Here is a 22224-nt window from a genome sequence, read left to right on the forward strand (position 1 = left end):
GCATTTATAGTCATTATTCCTCAACTGGGAAACGGCATATACTTCTGGTTAGTAAAATTGTTAGTGTGCTGTTTGTAAAGAGAGTACATAGACTACATAGTGGCCACAACATGCACTGCTTTGCGACAGATTTTAATTAATGACTATTAGAAAATTATGTTCTATAAAGTTTAAATATGTACATATTACAGGGACCTCAGGAAGCTGGCCATGACAGGGGAGACCTCAAGCGGCATCGGCCGTCACAGGGACCTCAGGGAGCGTTGGCTTAGACAGGGACTTCAGGGAGGCAATAACCCTGACAGGAAGTTCAGCAAGCAGCAGCCGTAAAGTGACGACCACCACAGGTATCTCAGAAGCCATGGCCAAGTCAGGTACCTCAGGAACGAACCTCAAGTCTCTAATATGACTAATAGCCTTATATTGAGAAAACTATCATCAGTGCTTATCAAACTGATCCTGCAGGCCCCCACAACTGCACATTATGTGTGTCTCTGTTACTGAAATATCAATTCAGATCTCACAGTGTCTACAAATGACCTGATGAGATGAATCAGGGGTGTACGTTGAGAGACAAAATGTGTAGTGGTGGGGGCTGCAGGACAGGTTTGGAAAGCACTGTTGTAGGTAAAAATGATGGTTCAAGCGTCCTTTCAGGTTTAATTTAAGAGGCTATTGAGACCACCTACCTGTACACCTGTGCATTCTTACAACACTTACCTTTACTACACAACACTTACCTTTGCTATATTACTCTTACATATACCCTACAACTCTTACATTAAGCTCCAAATGTAGGAGCTTAATCATTCAGTCCTGTCGATCATCATTATGAGCAGCAGTCATTGCGCTGTCACAGCGACAGTTCTTCTGAATCCCTTCACCTCCCGTTTCCTCCTGTATTTCTGTTTTTCTTCCTCTATGCAGTACCATAATGTGGTGGTTGAACTCAGAGCTCAAGCTGAGCCTTGAGTTCGAGGCCTGAGCCTCCACTGACAACAACAAGCCAAGTTGGTTTGCCATTATCCATCAGGACTGGATGGGCAGGCAAACTTGTGAATAGTATTTTTCCATCCTTTAGTGCAGTTGTTTTCAGTTTTGATCCAGTCGTGTTGTTTGTGTCTTTTGTCTGACACACTCGTTTCAGTTCATGAAGCTCTCTCAGGATTGACAACCACTGCTGTAGTGAAATACTTTTCTCCTACAGCACTTACCTGCTCTCTGATGAAAACAAGTGCTCGGTGTAAAACTCAGCAGAGACTGAATCACTTACACAGTGTTCAGCAGCACATCTCTGACTCTACAGCAACATTTCTGGAAGATTCTACACCAGAAATCAAATGTGCAACTTAATAAATTAATTGAATATATAAATGAAAATATCAATTTTGTTTACTGTGTAATGTCAATGGCAAGATGCTGAGTATGGAACGCCATTGGGGACAATACCTATTATATGAAACGCGAGAAATCTGGACGCATTAACACGCAAAGTTTGTACGTGTCTTTTTGGTACGTGTAAACGCGAACGTTTTGTACGTCTATACACGAAATTTTTTGTCGTGTTATTTAAAGACACGGTCGTTTGTATCGCCTTAACGTAACATTTTTGGCCGTGTATTTTTGTTACGTGTTGTTAGACGAACGTTTTCGTCGTGTAAACATGACATTTTTGAACGTGTAATATTTCTAAGTCTTATTTGATGTGCGACATACTAATTTTTCTGTTTAGTTGAACTGGTGATAATTTAGGGTCATTGATTAAATACACTCAATGACTGCATGAATTAACATTATATTCTTTTGTAACGTTAAAGGAATTTGTCCTGTAGGTAAAATAAGTGGTCTCGGTGATCCAACGACCACATTTCCCCTCTGATTAATACATTCGAGGTGTCCACTGCAAATAGCCTACTTGTTGGCAGAACTAAATACACTAGGCCAGTCTAACGTTACCCTATATGTGGAAGAAGTCACCTCTTTAGTCAGCAGTTTCTGTGGCGTAACGTGTAAAGGGAGACCGGGGTTCTATTCCCACTGACAGCGCTTTTTATTACTTTACAGTTAATAAACGCATTTGTTTTCAATAAAAATGATTTGACTTAAAATTCATTTTAATTCATAAAAGTTACATTTAGGGTAAGGTTAGGGGTAGCGCTCTTTAATATCTCAATAAGTTGCCATGATTTTAATATTGTTTTATAAATATAATGATTTACTGTCAGTTATATTCACTGATCTATATATACTGACTGGATCGCTCATTGCGTTCTAAACTGCCGTTAGGCAGTGAAGCCACCGGAAGTGTTCGATCCGCCATCTTACCATTCCCTACCGACAGAGAGCACCATTGACTCACAGCTAACCCGCTGACCTAAAATCACCCGATTTTAAGCGTATCAGTCACACAGGACTAGTTTTTATGATATGTGTATGTAAATTATTTTTTTCTTAAAATCTTATCTACAGTATTTATCGTCTTTTCAGGCAGGATAAGCGATGTTTTGAAATCGTTCAGGTGGGTGTGTCAGCTGCGCATTTGCCGACACAGTTTTGATCTAACACAAAATATATTTCTTAACGTAAGAAATTATGCAGGAAATAGTAAACATGAACATATATCTGGAATTAGTATCTAAAATTGATTCGAATATATAATAAAAAATACAATACTAGCCTGTTGTATTGCTCTGTGCTGTATTGAAATTCAAATCTTGGAAATAAAGCTTGATGTCTTTAAATCCATACCAAATGTAATTAGTCAGCGTTATTCCTCCAAGTTATGATGTGCATATTTTAATGTCCCTAAGTGAGCAACATCTATTTTAAACTCTTAAAGATCGCGCAAATTCTATTATATTAAGTGACCTAAATTACATCTATCTGACTATAACACTACCTGATTTTGCTCAATTTCGTCAATGGAAATAGTCTGAAACAAAGTCACAACTAAGCGGCATCTCTATTCAAACACAGCTGTGTTTGTTTATGAATGAACGGGCGTTTTTAAACGAATCTGATTCAATTACCCATTCATAAAGAGAGTCGCTTCATTCCTGAAAAAATGATTCAGTGATAAAATCAGTGACTTAACACCATCTGCTGACAGTTTTACTTTCATTTAGTTAAATTTTAAAGTTTAATTTTCATTTTATCTTTTTAGTTATTTAAATCATTTTAAAATGTTATATTTAACATTTTTGCATTATTAACGTTTATTATTAACATTTATCTCAACACGAATGTTATGTAGGCTGAAGTAAACGTTTAAATCATTACCTGCTTCAGAATGATGTTAACGAAATCATTGTTGAAACATTCATTTAGTCTGTAACGTTACGAATAAAAATACTATAACAAAACAGCACAAACAATTATTAACTGTGCAAGGCAAATTATATGTATACAAAGCGTAAATCTTTCAGATTTCAGAATGAGCATTTTGTCATTTGTAAACATGGTGAACGTCCGATGTTTATCATGTTCATGATGTTCGCTACTGTAATGTATATTTTTAATAAGCAGAGGGAATTCCCGACATTAAACAATAACCGTTTACATGCTTAGGACGTTTGCGCTGTGAGAATGTACAGTGAGACGTCAGATATGAAAACGCTGACTTGTTAGGTGATGTTTTCTCATTAAAGTCGTATTAGTTCCCATTCATTCAATAGAATGTTTGCGAATACTAGGGAATAGCAATATGGCGGCGCGGTGGCTTCACTTCTATGACGTCATGAGCAATCCAGTTCTCTATTATAGATCAGTGGTTATATTGCAGGATGTTTAATGCACAACAATACTGAGGAGCAAATAGTGACGTTATCTCTCACTATTTATAAGTAAATAGCATCTAAATGTCTACTGAATCCACAACTGTTGCTATTTACACTTGGACTTGTACTGGCTGCCCCACAGTTTACGTTGTATGGTCCGCCTGTTGTAGTGATTCTGTAATGTTTATGTGTCGTATGATTGTGTCTGGGTTTAAAGGTTGAATAAAGATTTGTGAATTGTCATAGGCTACTGGTGCTTTGTTTTCTGCTTTTGGATTTGCCTGATTGTTATAATATAATTGTTAAATTTGTGATTGTTACAATATATTGTTGTTATTACATTATTTTTATCTGACATATACAGTATACATTCAAGATATTTGTATTATTTCCAGTCAAACTGACACCCCAACTTCAAGGAGCATGTCTCTCATACCAGATTGATGCTGGCCCACTCGGAGATTACTCCAGTCATTTTGAAAAAAACAATAGCCACAGTATTTAGTATTTAGCCTTTGCTAATTTTATTATTCATTGTATTTATTAAAGTTGAATGATTTATGGCATTTATTGGCGCTATTATGTATAATTATTGACACCTCACCGTGGACCTCACTAATAATTAAACCCTGGCTATGGCCGTATCCAGTGTTGTATGTTCTATGTATGTTAATATATGTTATACATATGTGTATATAGCCTATTACATCACTTATGTCTTATATAAGTCAACTGAACGCAGTCTGTAAAAGTTCTTTGACAGTTTAATAAAAAATTTCTAAGAGCCATCATAGAGAGCAATCCACTTTTCCACGTTACCGGAGACAAAAAACCTGCATGAGTACAAACGGGATGAGATGACACAGCACTGACATCACAACCAACGTATAAATGCATCATTGACTCTAAAGTTTAACGCCTGCCTATGTACATGTCAACGTAAAATTATGATCTCATTCACGAACAAATGTTACGTGTGACGTTTGCATAGGTATTTGCTTACCTAACAGCACGTCATCCCTCACGAAAAGAAATGTCGTCTGATGTTTATATACGTATACAGCAACGTGCCATCCCATCACAAATGCAAATTAAATCCTAAATAGAGCAACGCTATTTGCTGTTGTGCAGTCTGACGCGACACCCGAACATACACTTCGTATTTACGCGTACAAACTTTGCGTGTTAATACGTCCAGATTTCACGCGTTTCATATAATAGGTATTGTCCCCAATGGCGTTCCATAGCTGAGCGCCATCTCGTGTCTGTATCATCATACTGCAAACTTATTTTAGTTACAACGTACATTTTAACTGATCCAGTCATTAGATTATAAGCAACAAAACGTTTTGGATAGAGGTAAAGTGATCTTAAAATGTTTATAAAAGTACAAACAGCAGCAGTGCTAACGAATAGTCTAGCTTTGGCTCTTCGGGTGTCATGGAAACAATTCGCTTCATACGGAAGCACCATTAACGATTAAAATGACTGATATGCAAATTAATACATTTCCTTAATATGAAAACGCTAGTAAAGTAATAATGTTATCATGGACTCACCAGCAGCTGCAGATACAGATGTGGAGACTGAAGCAGCACAAGTTTAACCGTGATTCATGATTCAGTTCAAACCGCGCACTGTGACGTCATAAACCGAACACAGAACGTTCGCGCTCCCCATTCAACTCAATTCACTCATTCATTAAACAGGGAGAAATATCAACAAATACATAAAACACTTCCTGTTCCCCCAAAGTATAAAAAATACTATTCCAAAACCGATATAATATCCTTCAAAAGCGTGGTGCAATGCCATTTTCATTCCTGATATGAGAATAACATATTTATATGCGTGAATGTTCAGCTTAGCATGTTTTCTAGTTGATAAATTTATTATATTGGTGAATTTGAAATTTAAAGTTAATGCTTTAGACAGTTGTAGGAGAATCAGACACTTTGTTTTTGATTAAAATCATAAGGTAAAAACATACAGAGCAATTTGTGGTGAAGAGAACAGAAAATGAACTTTAAATGCCATGTGGCTTAAAAACAGTATATTTTTATTAAAAACTGTCTTTTAATGTCCAACAGGGGCCAGCGGATCTGCCGGGGTGGCAACTGTCCCCTGCCGGTGGAATCAGGCGCGTGCGCAGCAGTTGTTTAAGTGGACACGTTTAGCTTCCGGTGGCTGTCAGATGCCTGAGCTTCAGGCACATAAGGTAAAATACCTAAATGTATGACAAATGTTATTGATATTTTATAACGTACAAGAAGGGCGATGAGTACTCTGCCTTGAGATCGTTTGTGTGCTGGAGCTTGAGTGAGTTTCGTTAATAATGGAACAGAAGTTAAGCTAACCAGCTAACATGCTTAACATGTAAACAAACACAGCTGTGGTGAACAAACTGACTATTTAATGAACTGTTGCATTAAAACGGTCATATATTCGAGTATTAGACGTCTAATGGTAAATAAATACTTTTATATTATGGGTTTGGTTTTCGCTAGCTGATATTAACTTTGTTAGCAGTTAATCTGCAGGCTAAGCTATCACTGAAAACAAGTTACATTTTTTACGAGTTAACGTAACGTTACCTCTACTGAAATCATGCTTCGAAGTTCACTAAAAATAAAATTTAAACATGCTTAATTATGCATTTGTTTAATTATTTAGTCACTTAAATCTTTAAAAAAAAAAGCTTAATAATACTAAAACTTTAGAGGTTTTCTAAAACTTTAGAGCTTAATAATAATAATACAATATTTTAGAAATAATTACTACTAATAATTAATATGAAAATCTAGCTTAAGTATATTTGAAATCATATCATATACAATTTTAGAAAATTATATATATAAATCATATCATATGCTATTTTAGACAATTATGTTATATATATATATATATGTATAAATATACTTATTTTAAAAATATATAAACAATTTATACTATATTTATAACAATATATATATATATATATATATATAGTAAAAATGTGAAGTAAAAAATTATAATTTACAAATATATATAACAATTATTATATATAATTTTTATATAAAATATATTGATAATATATATATATAGTAAAAATGTAGTTAAATATTATAATTAATATACAAATATAATATATTTGTACATATAATATAATGATTATATTACTATTATAGAACATAATATATAAATATATGTTTTTGACACTACATATGTTCACAAAAAATATTTTTAACATGCTTAATTATGCATTCATTTAATTCTGTAGTTACTTAAATCTTTAAAAAAAATTAATCTTTGTTGACTACAGGCAAATGTATCATGCTAGTATCTAGCTTTAATATATTTGAAATAAAACTAAATTTTTATAAAATAAAATAATATAAATAAAATAAAATAATTTCAAATCTAGCTTTAATACATTTGAAATCATATACAATTTTAGAAACAGTAAAAACCGAGAGTAAGTAAAATATAATTAATTTACACACATACTATGTAATATGATTATATTATTATTATTATTTTTTTTTTATTCTACTAGATTCACAAAAATCATGTTTGACATGAATGAAAACCACTCAGTAATATTACAATATGTAAGTATTTAGTACATAGACAAAAAATTTGAAATAAAAAATAATAATAATAATTTTACAAGTATATAGACGCTACTAGATTCACGGTCTACATGTTTGGAATTAATGAAGATAATTTCGTATTGTCTATAATTTATAATATATCTATTGTGTGTTTTAGTGTTGGGAATGCAGCCGCCTCTCCCGACAGCTGCGGTCAGAGAGCTGATTTGCTCCTGTCTGCATCGAGACCCTGTAGCGGCAGATTTGCGCTGCAGCCTCTTCGTTGCCGCTGTCCAGAGCTACAAACGCGACTCAGTGCTCAGACCCTTTCCTCCTCGCTACCTTAGAGGAGAGATCAAGGACTTTGAGGAGCTGGTAAGACGTTTGCAGATATTGAGCTCTCCATGTTGTTGGCCTTCCAAAACACACATAGTTTAAAGTTTTGATTCTACTGTGTTCCTCACAGCAAAAGGATGTGGATACTTTGCCAAACGTGAGAGATCTAGTGCGTCTGGGACATGGTGATGGAGATCATCATCTGGCTCTAGTGCACTGGGTTCTCTCCTCCAAGAGTTTCGCTGTGAAGACCCTGCAGAAAGAGGAGGTATTGCTAAACTTCATGTAGATTTAAAAAAGAATCAGTTCATAAGAGTCATTTGTTCAGGTTGCATCAACACTAGATGCACTCTATGTTTATGATTCACTGAAAGTAACCAGCTCATAAGAATCTTTCTTTCAGGGATGGAGCAACACTAATTATCCTCAGTGTTTCTGATTCAGTAACAAAAATAAATCAATAAATAAATTAATTAATTAATAAAGAACCAGTTCATAAGAGCCATTAGTTTGGACTGCTCTCTCTGATCATACTGTATTTGTGATTCGCTAAAAAGAACTGGATCATAACAGTTATTTATTTGGGGATGACTGATTTACTTAAGAGAAACAACTTAGTTTTTTCAGGGACAGATCAACACTGTTTACTCTCTGTTCTTATGATTCACTAAAAAGAACCGACTCATAAGAATCATTCTATTGGACTACACTGGAATCACTCTGTTTTTTTGATTCATTAAAATATAATAAAATAAAAAAAAAAAAAAAACAGCTTAAAAGTATGATTTGATTCACTAAAAAGAGCTGGTACATAAGAGTCTTGAGTTCGGTCTGCACTTGTGATGCTTTAGGGTTTTGATTCGCTAAAAACAACCTGTTCTTAAAAGTCTGTAGTTTGGTCTGCACTTTGGTTTTGATTCACTAAAAAGAGCTGGTTCATAAGATTCTTGAGTTCGGTCTGCACTTGTGATGCATTGTGTTTTTGATTCACTAAAAAGAACCAGTTATTAAGAGTCTTTAGTTTGGTCTGCAGTATGGATTTGATTCACTAAAAGGAGGTGGTTAATAAGAGTCTTGAGCTCAGTCTGCACTTGTGATGCTTTAGGGTTTTAATTCGCTAAAAACAGCCAGTTCATAAGAGTCTTTAGTTCAGTCTACACCGGTGATGCTGTATGGTCTTGTTTCACTAAAAAGAATCATTTCATCAAAGTCTTGAGTTCGGTCTGCACTGGTGATGCTGTATGGTTTTGATTCACTAAAAAAAAAAAAAGTTCATTAGAATCGTTAGTTCGGTCTGCACCATGGTTTTGATTCACTGAAAAGAGCTGGTTCGAAAGAGTCTTGAGTTCGGTCTGCACTTGTGATGCTTTATTGTTTTAATTCACTAAAAAGAACCAGTTCATAAGAGTATTTAGTTCTGCACCATGGTTTTGATTCACTGAAAAGAAATGTTTCATGAGAGTCTTGAGTTCGGTCTGCACTGGTGATGCCTTATGGTCTTGATTCACTAGAAAGAACTGGTTCATAAGAATCATTCATTTGAGTATGGGTCAACCGTGGTAGCACCCTGTTTCTGATTCGCTAATAGTACAGTCATTAGTACAGACTACACTGGTTGTATTGTATAATTTTATCCTTTATATTTTTTCATTCACTAAAAGAACCGTCTCATAAGAATAATTTGTTTGGAGATGGATCCACACCACATCCAGAACCAGATGCACTCTTATGTTTATGATTCACTAAAAGAGTCATTAGTTTGTGCTGTACTAGTCACACTGTAAAATTTGATTCATTTAAAAACAGAACCCGTTCATAAGAGTCATTAGTTTGGACAACACTGGTAACACACTATGTTTCTGATTCACTAAAAAGAACCAGCTCATAAGAGTCAGGAATTCATTCACGAATCGGCTTACACTGTTTGACTGATTCGCTAAATCATTTGGTTTTAGTATTCTGAGCTAGTCATTCAGACAGCCCTCTGACTTGTCTATTTAGCTTTGGATGTCTCTTCATTCACTTGTGTTCAATCTCCCTCCATCAGTTTGCCAGACTCAGCCAGCTGACTCAAAGCGAGGGCGTTTCTGCTCCGGCTCCGGCTCCAGACTTCGTCTTTGAACTGCAGTACTGTGATTTGCTCAACTCCAAGTTCGAACGAACGCGGGCTGGACGCGAGCTCATCTATGCATTCCACGGCAGCAGACTGGAGAACTTCCACTCCATCATACACAACGGATTACACTGCCATCTCAATAAGGTCAGGACGTGCTGTGCTGGTGGATGATGCTCGTTAGATCTGTTTTGGATGCTGTCCAGACAGGCTTTCTGATTATTATAGAGGACAGCATGCCTGACAGATGTGTTTGACTCTCCCTTATCAGTTCATGTTCAGATGATATGTGTAAAGATGATTGTTATAACTACAGTGTTATCTGCTCAATGATTCAGCAGTTACACTGTAATTCAAAATTATGTGATCCACTTATCTTTGGTTATGATTTGATATTTCAGACCTCACTGTTTGGGGAGGGCACATACCTAACCAGTGACCTCAGCATGGCCATCCTTTACAGTCCCCACGGTAACGGATGGCGGGAAAGCGTTCTCGGGCCTTTGATCAGCTGCGTTGCTTTGTGTGAAATCATCGATCATCCTGATGTGAAGTGTCAGGTGAAGAAGAAAGGTAATATGTCAGGTGACCAGCTGTATACAGTACCATTCGAAAGTTTAGGGTTTGGGTTTTTTGAAGGTCTCTTCCGCTTGCCAAAGCTGCAATTATTTAATCAAAAATACAGTAGAAACAGTAATATTGTGAAATATTTTTACTATTTAATATAACTGTGTTATATTTGAAAATATTTAAAAATGTAATTTATTCCTTTGATGCAAAGCCGAATTTTCAGCATCATTACTCCAGTCTTCAGTGTCACATGATCCTTCAGAAATCATTCTAATATGCTGATTTGATGTTCAAGAAACATTTATTATTGTCACACAGTTGAACTGTTGTGCTGCTTTATATTTTAGAAAACAAAAGAAACAAAAAATACATGTAAATAAAACATTTAATACATAAAAAGTCATCTCTGTCAGATTGTTCTTTTCAAAATCTATGTTTTTTTTAACAAATTATGAATAGTTTGCTGGAATAAGAGGATGGCACATCTTACCCCACTCTTCCCTACAGTTTCTTCCCTATGTGAAAGAGTCTTTCAAACAGCAGTTTGCTACGTTCTTTTAAAAAAATTAAACAAACATAGATTTGATTTTTACTCCAATTTTGTGTAAATGTGCCATCTAATAAGATCCAATCCCCGCAGATATATTCATCTGTGATTGTGTCATTGTATGTGTTTCAGACTCTGAGAGCATTGACCGTAATCGTCTGAGGGCCAGGAACAGTGAAGGTGGTGAGGTGCCTGAGAAATACTTTGTGGTGACCAACAACGAGCTTCTGAGAGTGAAGTACCTGCTGGTGTATTCTCAGAGACGTTACCGTTCACGGTGAGACCAGAGTTACCCCGAAGTCCTTATTCACCTGATTGTTGAATTTTAGATTTATAGACCTATTAAAGGAATAGCTCACCCAAAAATGAAAATTTGCTTAATATTTACTCACCCTCAGGACATCCAATATGCAGATGAGTTTGTTTGTTCATTGAAACTGATTTGGAGAAATGTAGTGTTACATCACTTGCTCACCAATGGAGTGAATGGGTGCCGTCAGAATGAGAGTCCAAACAGCTGATAAACACATCACAGTAATCCACAAGTAATCCACACCACTCCAGTCCATCAATTAACATCTTGTGAAGTGAAAAGCTGCGTGTTTGTAAGAAACAAATCCATCATAAGGATGTTTTTAACTTCAAACCTGCTTCTGGCTAAAACATGTGTCCTCTGTCTATAATATTGCTTTGTGCAGTGAAAAAGTCATTTTGTCTAAATCAGAAGAGAAATATGCACAGATCAAGCATCATTTACATAACAGTCCGAAACAGTTCTAAACAAATATATGGGTGGATTTTTATGCAAGACAACAGCAGAGGATGGACATTTAACTGGAGGATGGGTTATGGATTATGGTCTCATAATTTAGCCAGATGTACTGGTTTAAATTTAAAACGCCTTAATGACTCATTTGTTTCTTAGAAACATGTAGCTGTTCACTTCAAAAGACATTAACTGATAGACTGGAGTGGTTTGGATTACTTGTGATTATTGTGATGTTTTTTTCAGCTGTTTGGACTCTCATTCTGACGGCACCCATTCACTGCAGTGGATCCATTTGTGAGTTACATAATGCTAAATTTCTCCAAATCTATTCTGATGAAGACACAAACTCATCTACATCTTGGATGACCTAAGGGTGAACACATTTTCAGCAAATTAAAATTTTTGGGTGAACCATTCCTGTCCAGTGTTAATTTTGACAGGCTTTTTTGATTTAGTCTTAGTCTTTATCTTGAGACTAAAATGATTAATAGTCTTAGTCACATTTTAGTCATTTGATTCTTTTGAGTTTTAATCTAGTTTTAGTCATTGAAAAGTCATTGCATTTTTGTTAACTTTTAGTCATTACTTTTAGTCAAACTAAAGTTACCGGCATTTATTTTGGTAGCTAATTTAGTCTTCAAACAAAAATAATCATTAAATTAAATAAAAAAAAATTAAAATCAAATTTAAATCAAGGATTGAATTTGAGAAAACTTGAATAAATTATGACAATTTTCATTTTTGGGTGAACTATCCCTTTAACAGTATGGAAAAAGGAGTAATTATTATTATATTTGTACTTTTTCTTATTATTTTATAATTATAATTATAGTTGTTAATTTATATATATGTATAATTTATCATTTTTGAAAAAGAGGCACAATAAGACAAATACGCACGCTGTCTGAAAACAGAAGAAGTGGAGCCTGTGCGAGAGAGCGTAATTCTGGTGTGTGACTATCAGCGCGATTCCGCTTATCCCGCCTTCACTAACTTTAAGTTAATCGACAAGGAATTGTGACTACCAGGGAAAACGGGACATCTGGTGACTCTATTCCTAGCCCTTCAGCTGCTGAGGCCATTGTTTCAGATCGCAAGTTCGCGTTTTGGTAGCCTATACGGTAAGCCTATAGGATGTATTTTCAGTGTCCGGTAGTCCCCAAATAACATTTTCGTCCCGTCTCGTCTTGTTAACGAAGAGGTGGCATGAGTTTCGCCATACTTTTTATCATCAGATATTAGTTTTAGCCCGTCAACGTCTCGTCTTCGTCACAGAAAAAATGTTCGTTAACGAATATTTTTTGTCGCCGTCTTCGCTGACGTAATTAACACTGTTCCTGTCAATGATGACAGAATTTTCATGTTTTTACGGGTTCAAGCGCGTAGCGCTGAAACCCTATTGTAATTGTTAAAACGGTCACCAATTAGCAATCTCCACGTAAAACTGACTGCAGACTAAACCGTTAGTCGTAGAGACTTAAAACTTGGAAGGATGGTAGTACTCACCCTGCCTACAATGTGACCAAGGTTCACCCCAATCAGCCTGACGGGGGCACTACAGCGATCAAAAGTACGAATTTGCTCATAACTCCTGAACCGTCAGTCGCAGGCTCAAGTGTCTTATGTCGTTGGAATCATGCCAGACAAAAGGCATGTGAGCCTGCCGAATTTTTCAGGGATTTCGCATTTTTTGAAAAACCTACTTTTGCAAACTAGTCCTAAGTTTTTTGCCCGATCGGAACCAAACCAGTGCAGAAAGATTCTCTGGAGAGAGAATATCAATAATTATTAAAAAAAGAGAGCTGAACTTTTGTCTCACCGTCGCAAATGGACACCAAAATGTTTGAAAGGGTCGGGGCCACTTTTGGTAAAATGCCTATAACTCCTGAATGTAATGAGATATCTCCGCCAAAGTCAGAACGCTTATGTAAATGGTCAATCTGAGGTCACAGGACAAAAATCACTGAGCTTGGCCACAAAAATCATAAAAATGGCTATAACTGCACTACCATTTGTCCTGTCAACGATGGTTGTGCACGGTCTTGGTCCAAAGTGCCACAAGTGTCTATAAGGACATTTATGTATCTCAGAAAAACATGGCCTCCGTTGGCCGACGAAGTTTGAGCACCTATTAGACAAGGTTAACAGAGGCCGATCGGAACGAAACTCGGAGAGCCTGTTTGACTCACGACCCCAAAGGTCTGAGAGAAATGTGAAAGAAATCAGCCACTGGGGAGCGATATCTCATTTTTGAAGGACGTAAACAATTGTACGTCGCATGGTTTTTCACACATACGCACAGTATTCGCATCATACGATAGAACTCCATGTTCTGGACATTTTACCTCTAGAACCATCAATCAAACAGTTTGTTAAATGATTGAGAAGATGTCAAAAACCTACTTTTGCAAACTAGTCCTAGGTTTTTTGCTCAATCTGGAAAAAAACTGCAGTATAATTCTCCGGACTCTCTAGGTTAATAATTATCCAAAAAATGTTGAAATTTACCCTTTGGGAAGCTATAACGGGGGTGTTTAGAAAAGGGGCCTGACCGAATTTACCAAAAATCCTATAAAACCTAAAGGAAAACTCAAAACTTTACAAAACCTAGTGAGCATATGCGACAGTTGAGGCAAACAGCTGGTACTGTAACAGTAATAAACATTAAAAAACATAATATGATAAGTTACCTGGATTTGCCAGAAATGATTGATTTAGGTGGTTACAGGCTTGATAAAGCATTTGAACCCTGATAATCGCTGCTTGCTTTTCTAACTTGCTAATGTGACATTCTGTTGTGATTTCAGACATGCTCGAGGGACGTCGTGGCTCGTCAGACATCATTTTGCCATCATGATGGGCCTGTATCTCCTGCTCCTCATATTCATCGGTGCCTTCAACTCGTCCGCTTTTCAGTCGTTCTGGCACAGAATGTTTCGGTGACCCAGACCACACACATCCTATATAAACGCTCACGTCCAAAGTGCCTTCAAACACAAAGACTATCACGAAAGAGGGAAAAATAGACTCAGGAACGATTTTCTTGAATTCAACATGACATTCCTTGATTTTTACATTACATAGATTTGCATAAACACTGTGTGTCTGTCAGTGAGCAAAAATGTTAGTGTTTTGCTCATAAGCAGATGCAACCGAGCACCAAGATTGTTACATGTTAGCATATAGCCTGTTTGAATGATGGGTTCACTACATTAATTACCAAATGATCAAGACAAAGCGCTGTCTTCACCTGCCTTTTGAACCTAGACATTGGCATAATTGCTGCTTATATTAAAATCATTTGGGGAGATCTGTGTGCTTTTATATTAGATATATTTTCAGTTCTGGGGCAAGTTCACATGTTCTTAGACTACTGTATCATGTCTAGATTAAGTCAACTATGCAGAAGACCCATGCTATGGTGGTCAGTATCATTAAAACTGTAGTCTTGATATTGCATAAATGTCTTTAACTTGAATAATCCAGAGGATCCGTGAAATTATTTAAATAAAAAAAAAAGTGGGACAACGCTACAGTGTGTTTGGCACAGAGTGTAATATTGTCGATTGTTGTAGTTTACAGCTCTTGGCGTGCTAAACATTTTGTCTGACCGTTGTTTTATCAGTAGAAACGCAGTAATATATGACTGATAACAAAAGCGGCATGTTTTTCATCTTAAGACATGGAGACTCATTTGTGTGCACCATAGATTAGCCCAGTTTTTTTTGTTTTTTTTACATTTTGCAATTACTTTAAAGTGATAACCATATAAAAATTCACTTTTCATGCATAAAATAAGTTACTAAATGACTAAAGTGTTACTTTTCTCTATTGTTCTTTAGGCTGAGAACATGGAAGCATGTTATAAACAGTATTCATTGCCAACACGTTTACCAGAATTAAGCATTTACTTTCATTATGTAGCTTTATATGAGACAGACATCAAAAGAATTGTGACAGGTTGATCTGTTATGGATCGTCTAATTGCAGGCTCATAAACACGTTGTTATTCAGTAACAGGCCTGACAGGAGCATGTTTACAGTGGCACTGTTTTCTGAAGGTGTCAGCCTGACCTTATTAGTCCATTTTATGTATATAATATGTAAAAGTTTTCAGATACAGTTTTATTCGTTTAACATTTTCACATTCAAATATTAGAATACATCATTTAAAAAATTTTGGCATGTTTTAATGACAGAAACACTGTTTTAGATTGCGTTTAACAAAAGCTGTACAACAATAATGCAAGTAATTTCACAGCATTAATTTTTAAACAGTAATGAAATGATTTGTAAACATAGCTGCCGTTTATGCTACATTTTATAACTGAATTACATTATTTGAATTGCTCTTAGGATGTAGAATCAGTTTGCTTAGCTGCAGTTGGACAGGCAGGAGCCAAACACACGAAGAATCCCTCAGAGTTGTTCTGTTGAAAGAATATTGACATAATAAATAAATACATAAATAAATAAAAAATAAAATAATTATATTTAATAATAAATTTAATTAAATATAATCAAGTCAAAGCATTTTGTTTTCATTAAAAGAAACCTTAGATTACGAGAGTAAAGTTGTAGTATTTTGGGAATGAAGTTGAAGTTACGAGAATAAAGTCAAAATTCCGAGAATAAGTTGAAATGTTTCGAGAATAAAGTCGAAATACCACGAGAATGAAGTCGTAACGTTTCGAGAATGAAGTATATTTAGATATTTCCACTTTATTCTCGAAACATTTCGACTTCATTCTTGTAATATTTACTTTATTCTCATAATATTTAGACTTTATTCTCATAATATTTAGACTTTATTAACATAATATTTAGACTTTATTCACGTAATATTTAGACTTTTTTCACGTAATATTTAGACTTTATTCACGTAATATTTAGACTTTATTCACGTAATATTTGGACTTTATTTTCATAATATTTAGACTTTATTCTCATAATATTTGGACTTTATTAACGTAATATTTAGACTTTATTCTCATAATATTTAGACTTTATTCACGTAATATTTAGACTTTATTCACGTAATATTTAGACTTTATTCGCATAATATTTAGACTTTATTCTCGTAATATTTAGACTTTATTCGCATAATGTTAATATTTAATATTTAGACTTTATTCGCATAATATTTAGACTTTATTCTCATAATATTTAGACTTTATTCACGTAATATTTAGACTTTATTTGCATAATATTTAGACTTTATTCTCGTAATATTTAGACTTTATTCACGTAATGTTTAGACTTTATTCGCATAATATTAATATTTAATATTTAGACTTTATTCGCATAATATTTAGACTTTATTCTCATAATATTTAGACTTTATTCACGTAATATTTAGATTTTATTTGCATAATATTTAGACTTTATTCTCGTAATATTTAGACTTTATTCACGTAATATTTAGTCTTTATTCTCGTAATATTTAGACTTTATTCGCATAATATTAATATTTAATATTTAGACTTTATTCGCATAATATTTAGACTTTATTCTCATAATATTTAGACTTTATTCACGAATATTTAGACTTTATTCGCATAATATTTAGACTTTATTCTCGTAATATTTAGACTTTATTCTCATAATATTTAGACTTTATTCGCATAATATTTAGACTTTATTCTCATAATATTTAGACTTTATTCACGTAATATTTAGACTTTATTCACGTAATATTTAGACTTTATTCGCATAATATTTAGACTTTATTCTCGTAATATTTAGACTTTATTCGCATAATATTAATATTTAATATTTAGACTTTATTCGCATAATATTTAGACTTTATTCACATAATATTTAGACTTTATTCTAAAAATATTTAGACTTTACTCTGATAATATTTTGACTTTATTCTCGCAATATTTTGACTAGTAATATTTTGACTTTATTCGTAATGTTTTGACTTTATTCACGTAATATTTCGACTTTATTCACGCAATATTTCAACTTTATTCTTGTAATATTTCACATTTATTTGCATAATATTTTGACTATTTGCAATATTTCAACTTTATCCTCGTAATATTTCACATTTATTTGCATAATATTTTGACTATTTGCAATATTTCGACTTTATTCTTGCAATATTTTGACTTTATTCTCATAATATTTTGAGTATTTGCAATATTTAGACTTTATTTGCGTATTATTTAGACTTTATTTGTGCAATCTTTTGACTTTATTTGCATAATATTTCGACTTTATTCTCAAAATATTTCGACTTTATTCTCAAATTATTTCAACTTTATTTGCATAATATTTTGACTTTAATCTCGTAATCTTATATTTTTTTCCTTTTTTAACATGGCACTAAAACGCTGTCGTAGAGTGATTCAAGAATCAAATTCACCTGTAGGTTCTGGTGACAGACGGGTGGTTGGTTTTGTTCGGTCAGGTGTCCTCGTACACACCTCCCGAAGCGGTGCAGACACACGTGGTCTGTTGGGGCACAGGATTGAGGACAAGCTGGAGGTCTGACAACCAGGCAGCTGGAGCAGGTTGTGTGCTGGCAGTGACCTCCACAATCACGCCTTTCCAGCGATACAGACCTGCAGACAAGAACAGGACGTTCATTAGAAACACTGGGGAACAGATGAATCAGAAATCAAAACTGCAAGCAGAAGTTACCTGGCTGAGCATATCTCATTGGGATTGACCTTGCAGAACTCCCATGTGCACTCAGGTCTGCAAGTGTCGGCTTTGAGAACCTCCAGCACTGTTTGGAAATCCAAACTTAAAATGAACAATACTGTCTTGCGAGAAGTGGCAAATAATAAAATACACAGTGAAATATTGTTCTGCCGGTCAAACAGAAAAACAGGTTATAAAGTTGATGGGATCCCGTTACAATACGGATGCAGTTCTTCAGAAAAGGTTGTGGATTTCATCACCGTCTAGATAAGAACAATCAAAGCGTTGCTTTTATGGGAAAGTGCTCCGAGATCAAAAGAATCTTTGACTGCCGTATCTCTTTTCACAGTTCATAAATTATATTAACCTTGATGGTGCCATTTTCAGGAGTGTGAACATGAACGTAAAAGTTAATCCATAAGCTCACACTGCATGAATAGATTGTACCACAGGGGTTTTTATACTTGATACAATGAAAACGATAGGGACACCATTTCTAAAATATAAATCCAGCTAAATATTTTAATGCATAAATAACGATTTACGCTGTGTGAGAACACGTTAAGTTTGATATTACTAATATTACTAGACAACATGTTTTCAAAATTGAATGATTATTTTTTTATAGATATTTTTATATTGTCATTTTATTACAACCCAACACACACACACATATATATGTATGTGTATATATATATATATATATATATATATATATATATATATACACATACATATGTATATATATATGTGTGTGCGTGTGTGTGTATAAAAAAAAATATACAAAAAAATAAAATAAAAATAAAATAAAATTTAGCAAAATGAAAAATTTGTTATTAAATATGAAAAATAGAAAAATAAATAAAATTAAAAAAATGAAAAACTTTTTGGAACTGTATAGCAAAATAAAATATTTCTAATTAAATTAATATACATATATATATATACACTACAATTTCAAATACTAAATTTACAATAAAAAATAGCGATTGAAAAGGGGGTATTGTTCAATGGTTATTTATAACTTTTATTATTAATTATTTTATTTCTCTGAATTTTTTGTGTCTTTCCATTGGGTCCCTGTACTCCTGTTTGGAAACCTTTTTTGAGTAATTATATTTGCTCTTGTATAATTCGCAGGGATGCCAAAAAAGTCTAGTACAGTCAAAAAGAGCTATTGAATTCAGAAATGTATTTATTTAGTTAATATTACTCATTTCCATGACTTTTTAGACCTAGTATTCCCTGATATCTAAGAACCCTGAGTTTAAGAACCAACTTTTTTATGTAAAGTTTTTAAGAACATTTTAAGAATCTGAAGAACCTTTAGTGCAATGGAAAGATTCCAAAGTTCTTCATGGAACTATAGAAGTTTTAGGATTCTACATAATGTCTAGACATTAACTTGGCATCTCCAGTTTCGGTAGTACCTGATTTGCAGGTTCCCTTGCGTCCTGCCTCTGGTTTTCCATCTGGGTTTCCATCTTTTTCTTCTGGGTAAATGCAAATCAGCCCTTCGTCGCACTTCCCCAAGTAGTCCCAGGTGCCTCCACAGCTTTCTCCCGCGAGTTTTGCACAGGCTGGACAACAACCGCAAATCCCAGTGGTAATTCCACCCTGACACTGGAGCTTCAGCGCTCGACGAGGCGAACAATGGATGCGTTCGCAGGGCGGACAGTGCAAGGCTTGGAGAATCTGCTGGCTCTCCAAGGTGGAGATCTCCACAGCCATTACCAGCCACAAAATCACAGAGATCGAGAAGACGTATGGACTCATGGTTGGACTTAATGTCACTGGGATGGCTCGCCTTTTCGATTTAATATATAACGGGCCTCACAACCACACACACTCAAAGAAATCATTCAACTTCACACCAGCAAACCTCTCCCCTTCTTCTTGTTTGTTGAGTCTGGATTTGCTGTTAATTATCCCCAAGTCTTATCTTTACAATCGTGCTGTTGTTTTCTTTTTGTCTGAAAACCAATAAGTTGGACCAAGCGAAGAAGACTGGACCCTTTGTGTGCAGGTCACATGACCAATAACAGGGGGTGTAATTCACGGTATGATTGAGATAATCACCCAAGAGCAACAAAGACATGATTAGGACATTGGCAGGTTATCTGAGAAGACCTGTGTGTGACTTTTTCATGAGCTGGAACACAATAAAACGCCGCTTTCCGTCTGGCTTACTCTTTTCAGAACAGAACGGTTCTTCAAACAGTCTCAAAGGTCATACCCTTGACCGCTTTATCCTTAATAAATGTCTACTGTAGATAAAACATGATAAAATGAGTGAATGTTTGTATAAATGGATTTTTTTGATGAAGTTTTTTTAAGACTATTAATTGTTAAATTAATGAAAAAAAATACAAAAGTACAAATTTCTAGTCTAATTTTTCAATAATAATTTTCAAAGAATGTCTATTAATCGTCTGTATATTCTGGTTCAAATAAGTAAGGCTGGGCAAAAAATTTCAAGTCAACCTCTCGAATGAAATCTTCAGACATGATTACGATGTTTTATGTACAGTGTGCGTCATCTTGTGCTAGTAAACAAGGGGCAGAGCATACTGGTTCTACATCTGCGTCAAAGACTGACACGGAAGAGAAGAAATTGTTAAATAAAGTCGTTATTTTTGTTTTGTTTGTGCACAAAAAGTGTTCTCGCAGCTTCATAAAATTATGGTTGAACCCTTTATTTATAAGAGCCTTTATTTGGTGTTGAGCCAAAAAAGTTTGTCCTAGTAACAGTTTTTGTTTTGCTTCCAAAATAGCATTAATTTTTTGCTAGTTTGTTGGCTAGTTATCTTGTTTAAACTCATTAAACATTAAAGAGAGAAATCATGGTCAGATAAATCATAAATCATTCCATATCGTGAAGCATATCTGAATATAACGGATTATGAAAGAAGGAAAAAAGTGAATTACATTTGATTGTGGACAGGATTTGAGCCAGTCCTTCCAGGATTTTGCAATTCAGTGATCGTAGAATTGAATGCAAAAACATGCAAAGTCAACATGGGGCCGTGCATTATTATGCTGCAACATGAGGTGATGGTCGTGGATGAATGACACAACAATGGGCCTCAGGATCTCATCACGGTATCTCTAATAAGATGATATAAGGTCACAGGTTTGGAATGACATGAGGGTGAGTAATTTTTGGCTGAACTGTCCCTTTAAGAGCTTGTTTTCGGTGTTGACACAAAAATGTTTGTCTTGGTAATAGTTTTTTTTTTTTTTGGCTTCCAAAATAGCTTTTATTTTTGGCTAGTTATCTTGTTTAAACTCAGCAAGACAAATTAAAGGGATGAAGCATAGTTATTTTGACTTTGAAGTTGCAGAATTGGCAAGATCTTCCATATTGTGAAGCATATCCGAGTATAACGAATTATGAAAGAAGAAAAAAGTGAATTACATTTGACTGTGGACAGGATTTCAGCCAGTCCAACCAGGATTTTGCAATTCTGTGATCGCCGAATTGAATGCAAAAACAAGCAAACTCAATATTATTTTTTTTATAATATGTCTTATTTCAGCATTTTTTCTGGAAAAAGAAAGAAAAATGGACATTAAACTAGGAGAGGGCAACAATAATAATAAAAGATTAAAAATATATATATATATTAGGTGTTCAGTGTTCAACTTTTAACGTCACTAACACAAATTACAAAAAGTACACCATCATTATTGGTGGGGTTTCACTGCAAAACACAAAATGCCACAGGTTTCGCCACAATTTTTGAGACAAGCCAAAGCAAATTCAGTCATTTTAAGCCACAAAAACCAGGGGGGGAAAATCCAACGAAATCCTGGTGAGACTGTTTATGTGAAACAAATTATTAGGAAAATAAAAATAAAACTATTGGTGGGTTTTCACTGCGAAA

General features: G+C 34.6%; 2 protein-coding genes across 2 annotated transcripts; one reads left to right on the forward strand and one right to left on the reverse strand.

The window, feature by feature from the left end:
- The first annotated feature begins 5871 nt into the window (after positions 1–5871).
- On the forward strand, positions 5872–14991 carry parp16 (poly (ADP-ribose) polymerase family, member 16). The gene is made up of 7 exons (XM_051100365.1): positions 5872–5994; positions 7527–7723; positions 7815–7952; positions 9732–9944; positions 10199–10370; positions 11047–11191; positions 14491–14991. The coding sequence occupies exons 2-7, from the start codon at positions 7535–7537 to the stop codon at positions 14624–14626; spliced, it is 993 nt and encodes a 330-aa protein (XP_050956322.1). The 5' UTR covers positions 5872–5994; positions 7527–7534; the 3' UTR covers positions 14627–14991.
- Positions 14992–15983: 992 nt separating this feature from the next.
- Positions 15984–20641, reverse strand: si:ch73-330k17.3 (IGFBP domain-containing protein). Its single transcript, XM_051100366.1, has 4 exons — positions 19768–20641; positions 18335–18422; positions 18057–18255; positions 15984–16113 (listed from the first exon to the last, which is right to left on the reverse strand). The coding sequence occupies exons 1-4, from the start codon at positions 20111–20113 to the stop codon at positions 16036–16038; spliced, it is 711 nt and encodes a 236-aa protein (XP_050956323.1). The 5' UTR covers positions 20114–20641; the 3' UTR covers positions 15984–16035.
- Between the last annotated feature and the right edge of the window lie 1583 nt (positions 20642–22224).

This window comes from Labeo rohita, chromosome 25 (genome assembly GCF_022985175.1).
Source record: "Labeo rohita strain BAU-BD-2019 chromosome 25, IGBB_LRoh.1.0, whole genome shotgun sequence".
Taxonomy (NCBI): domain Eukaryota; kingdom Metazoa; phylum Chordata; class Actinopteri; order Cypriniformes; family Cyprinidae; genus Labeo; species Labeo rohita.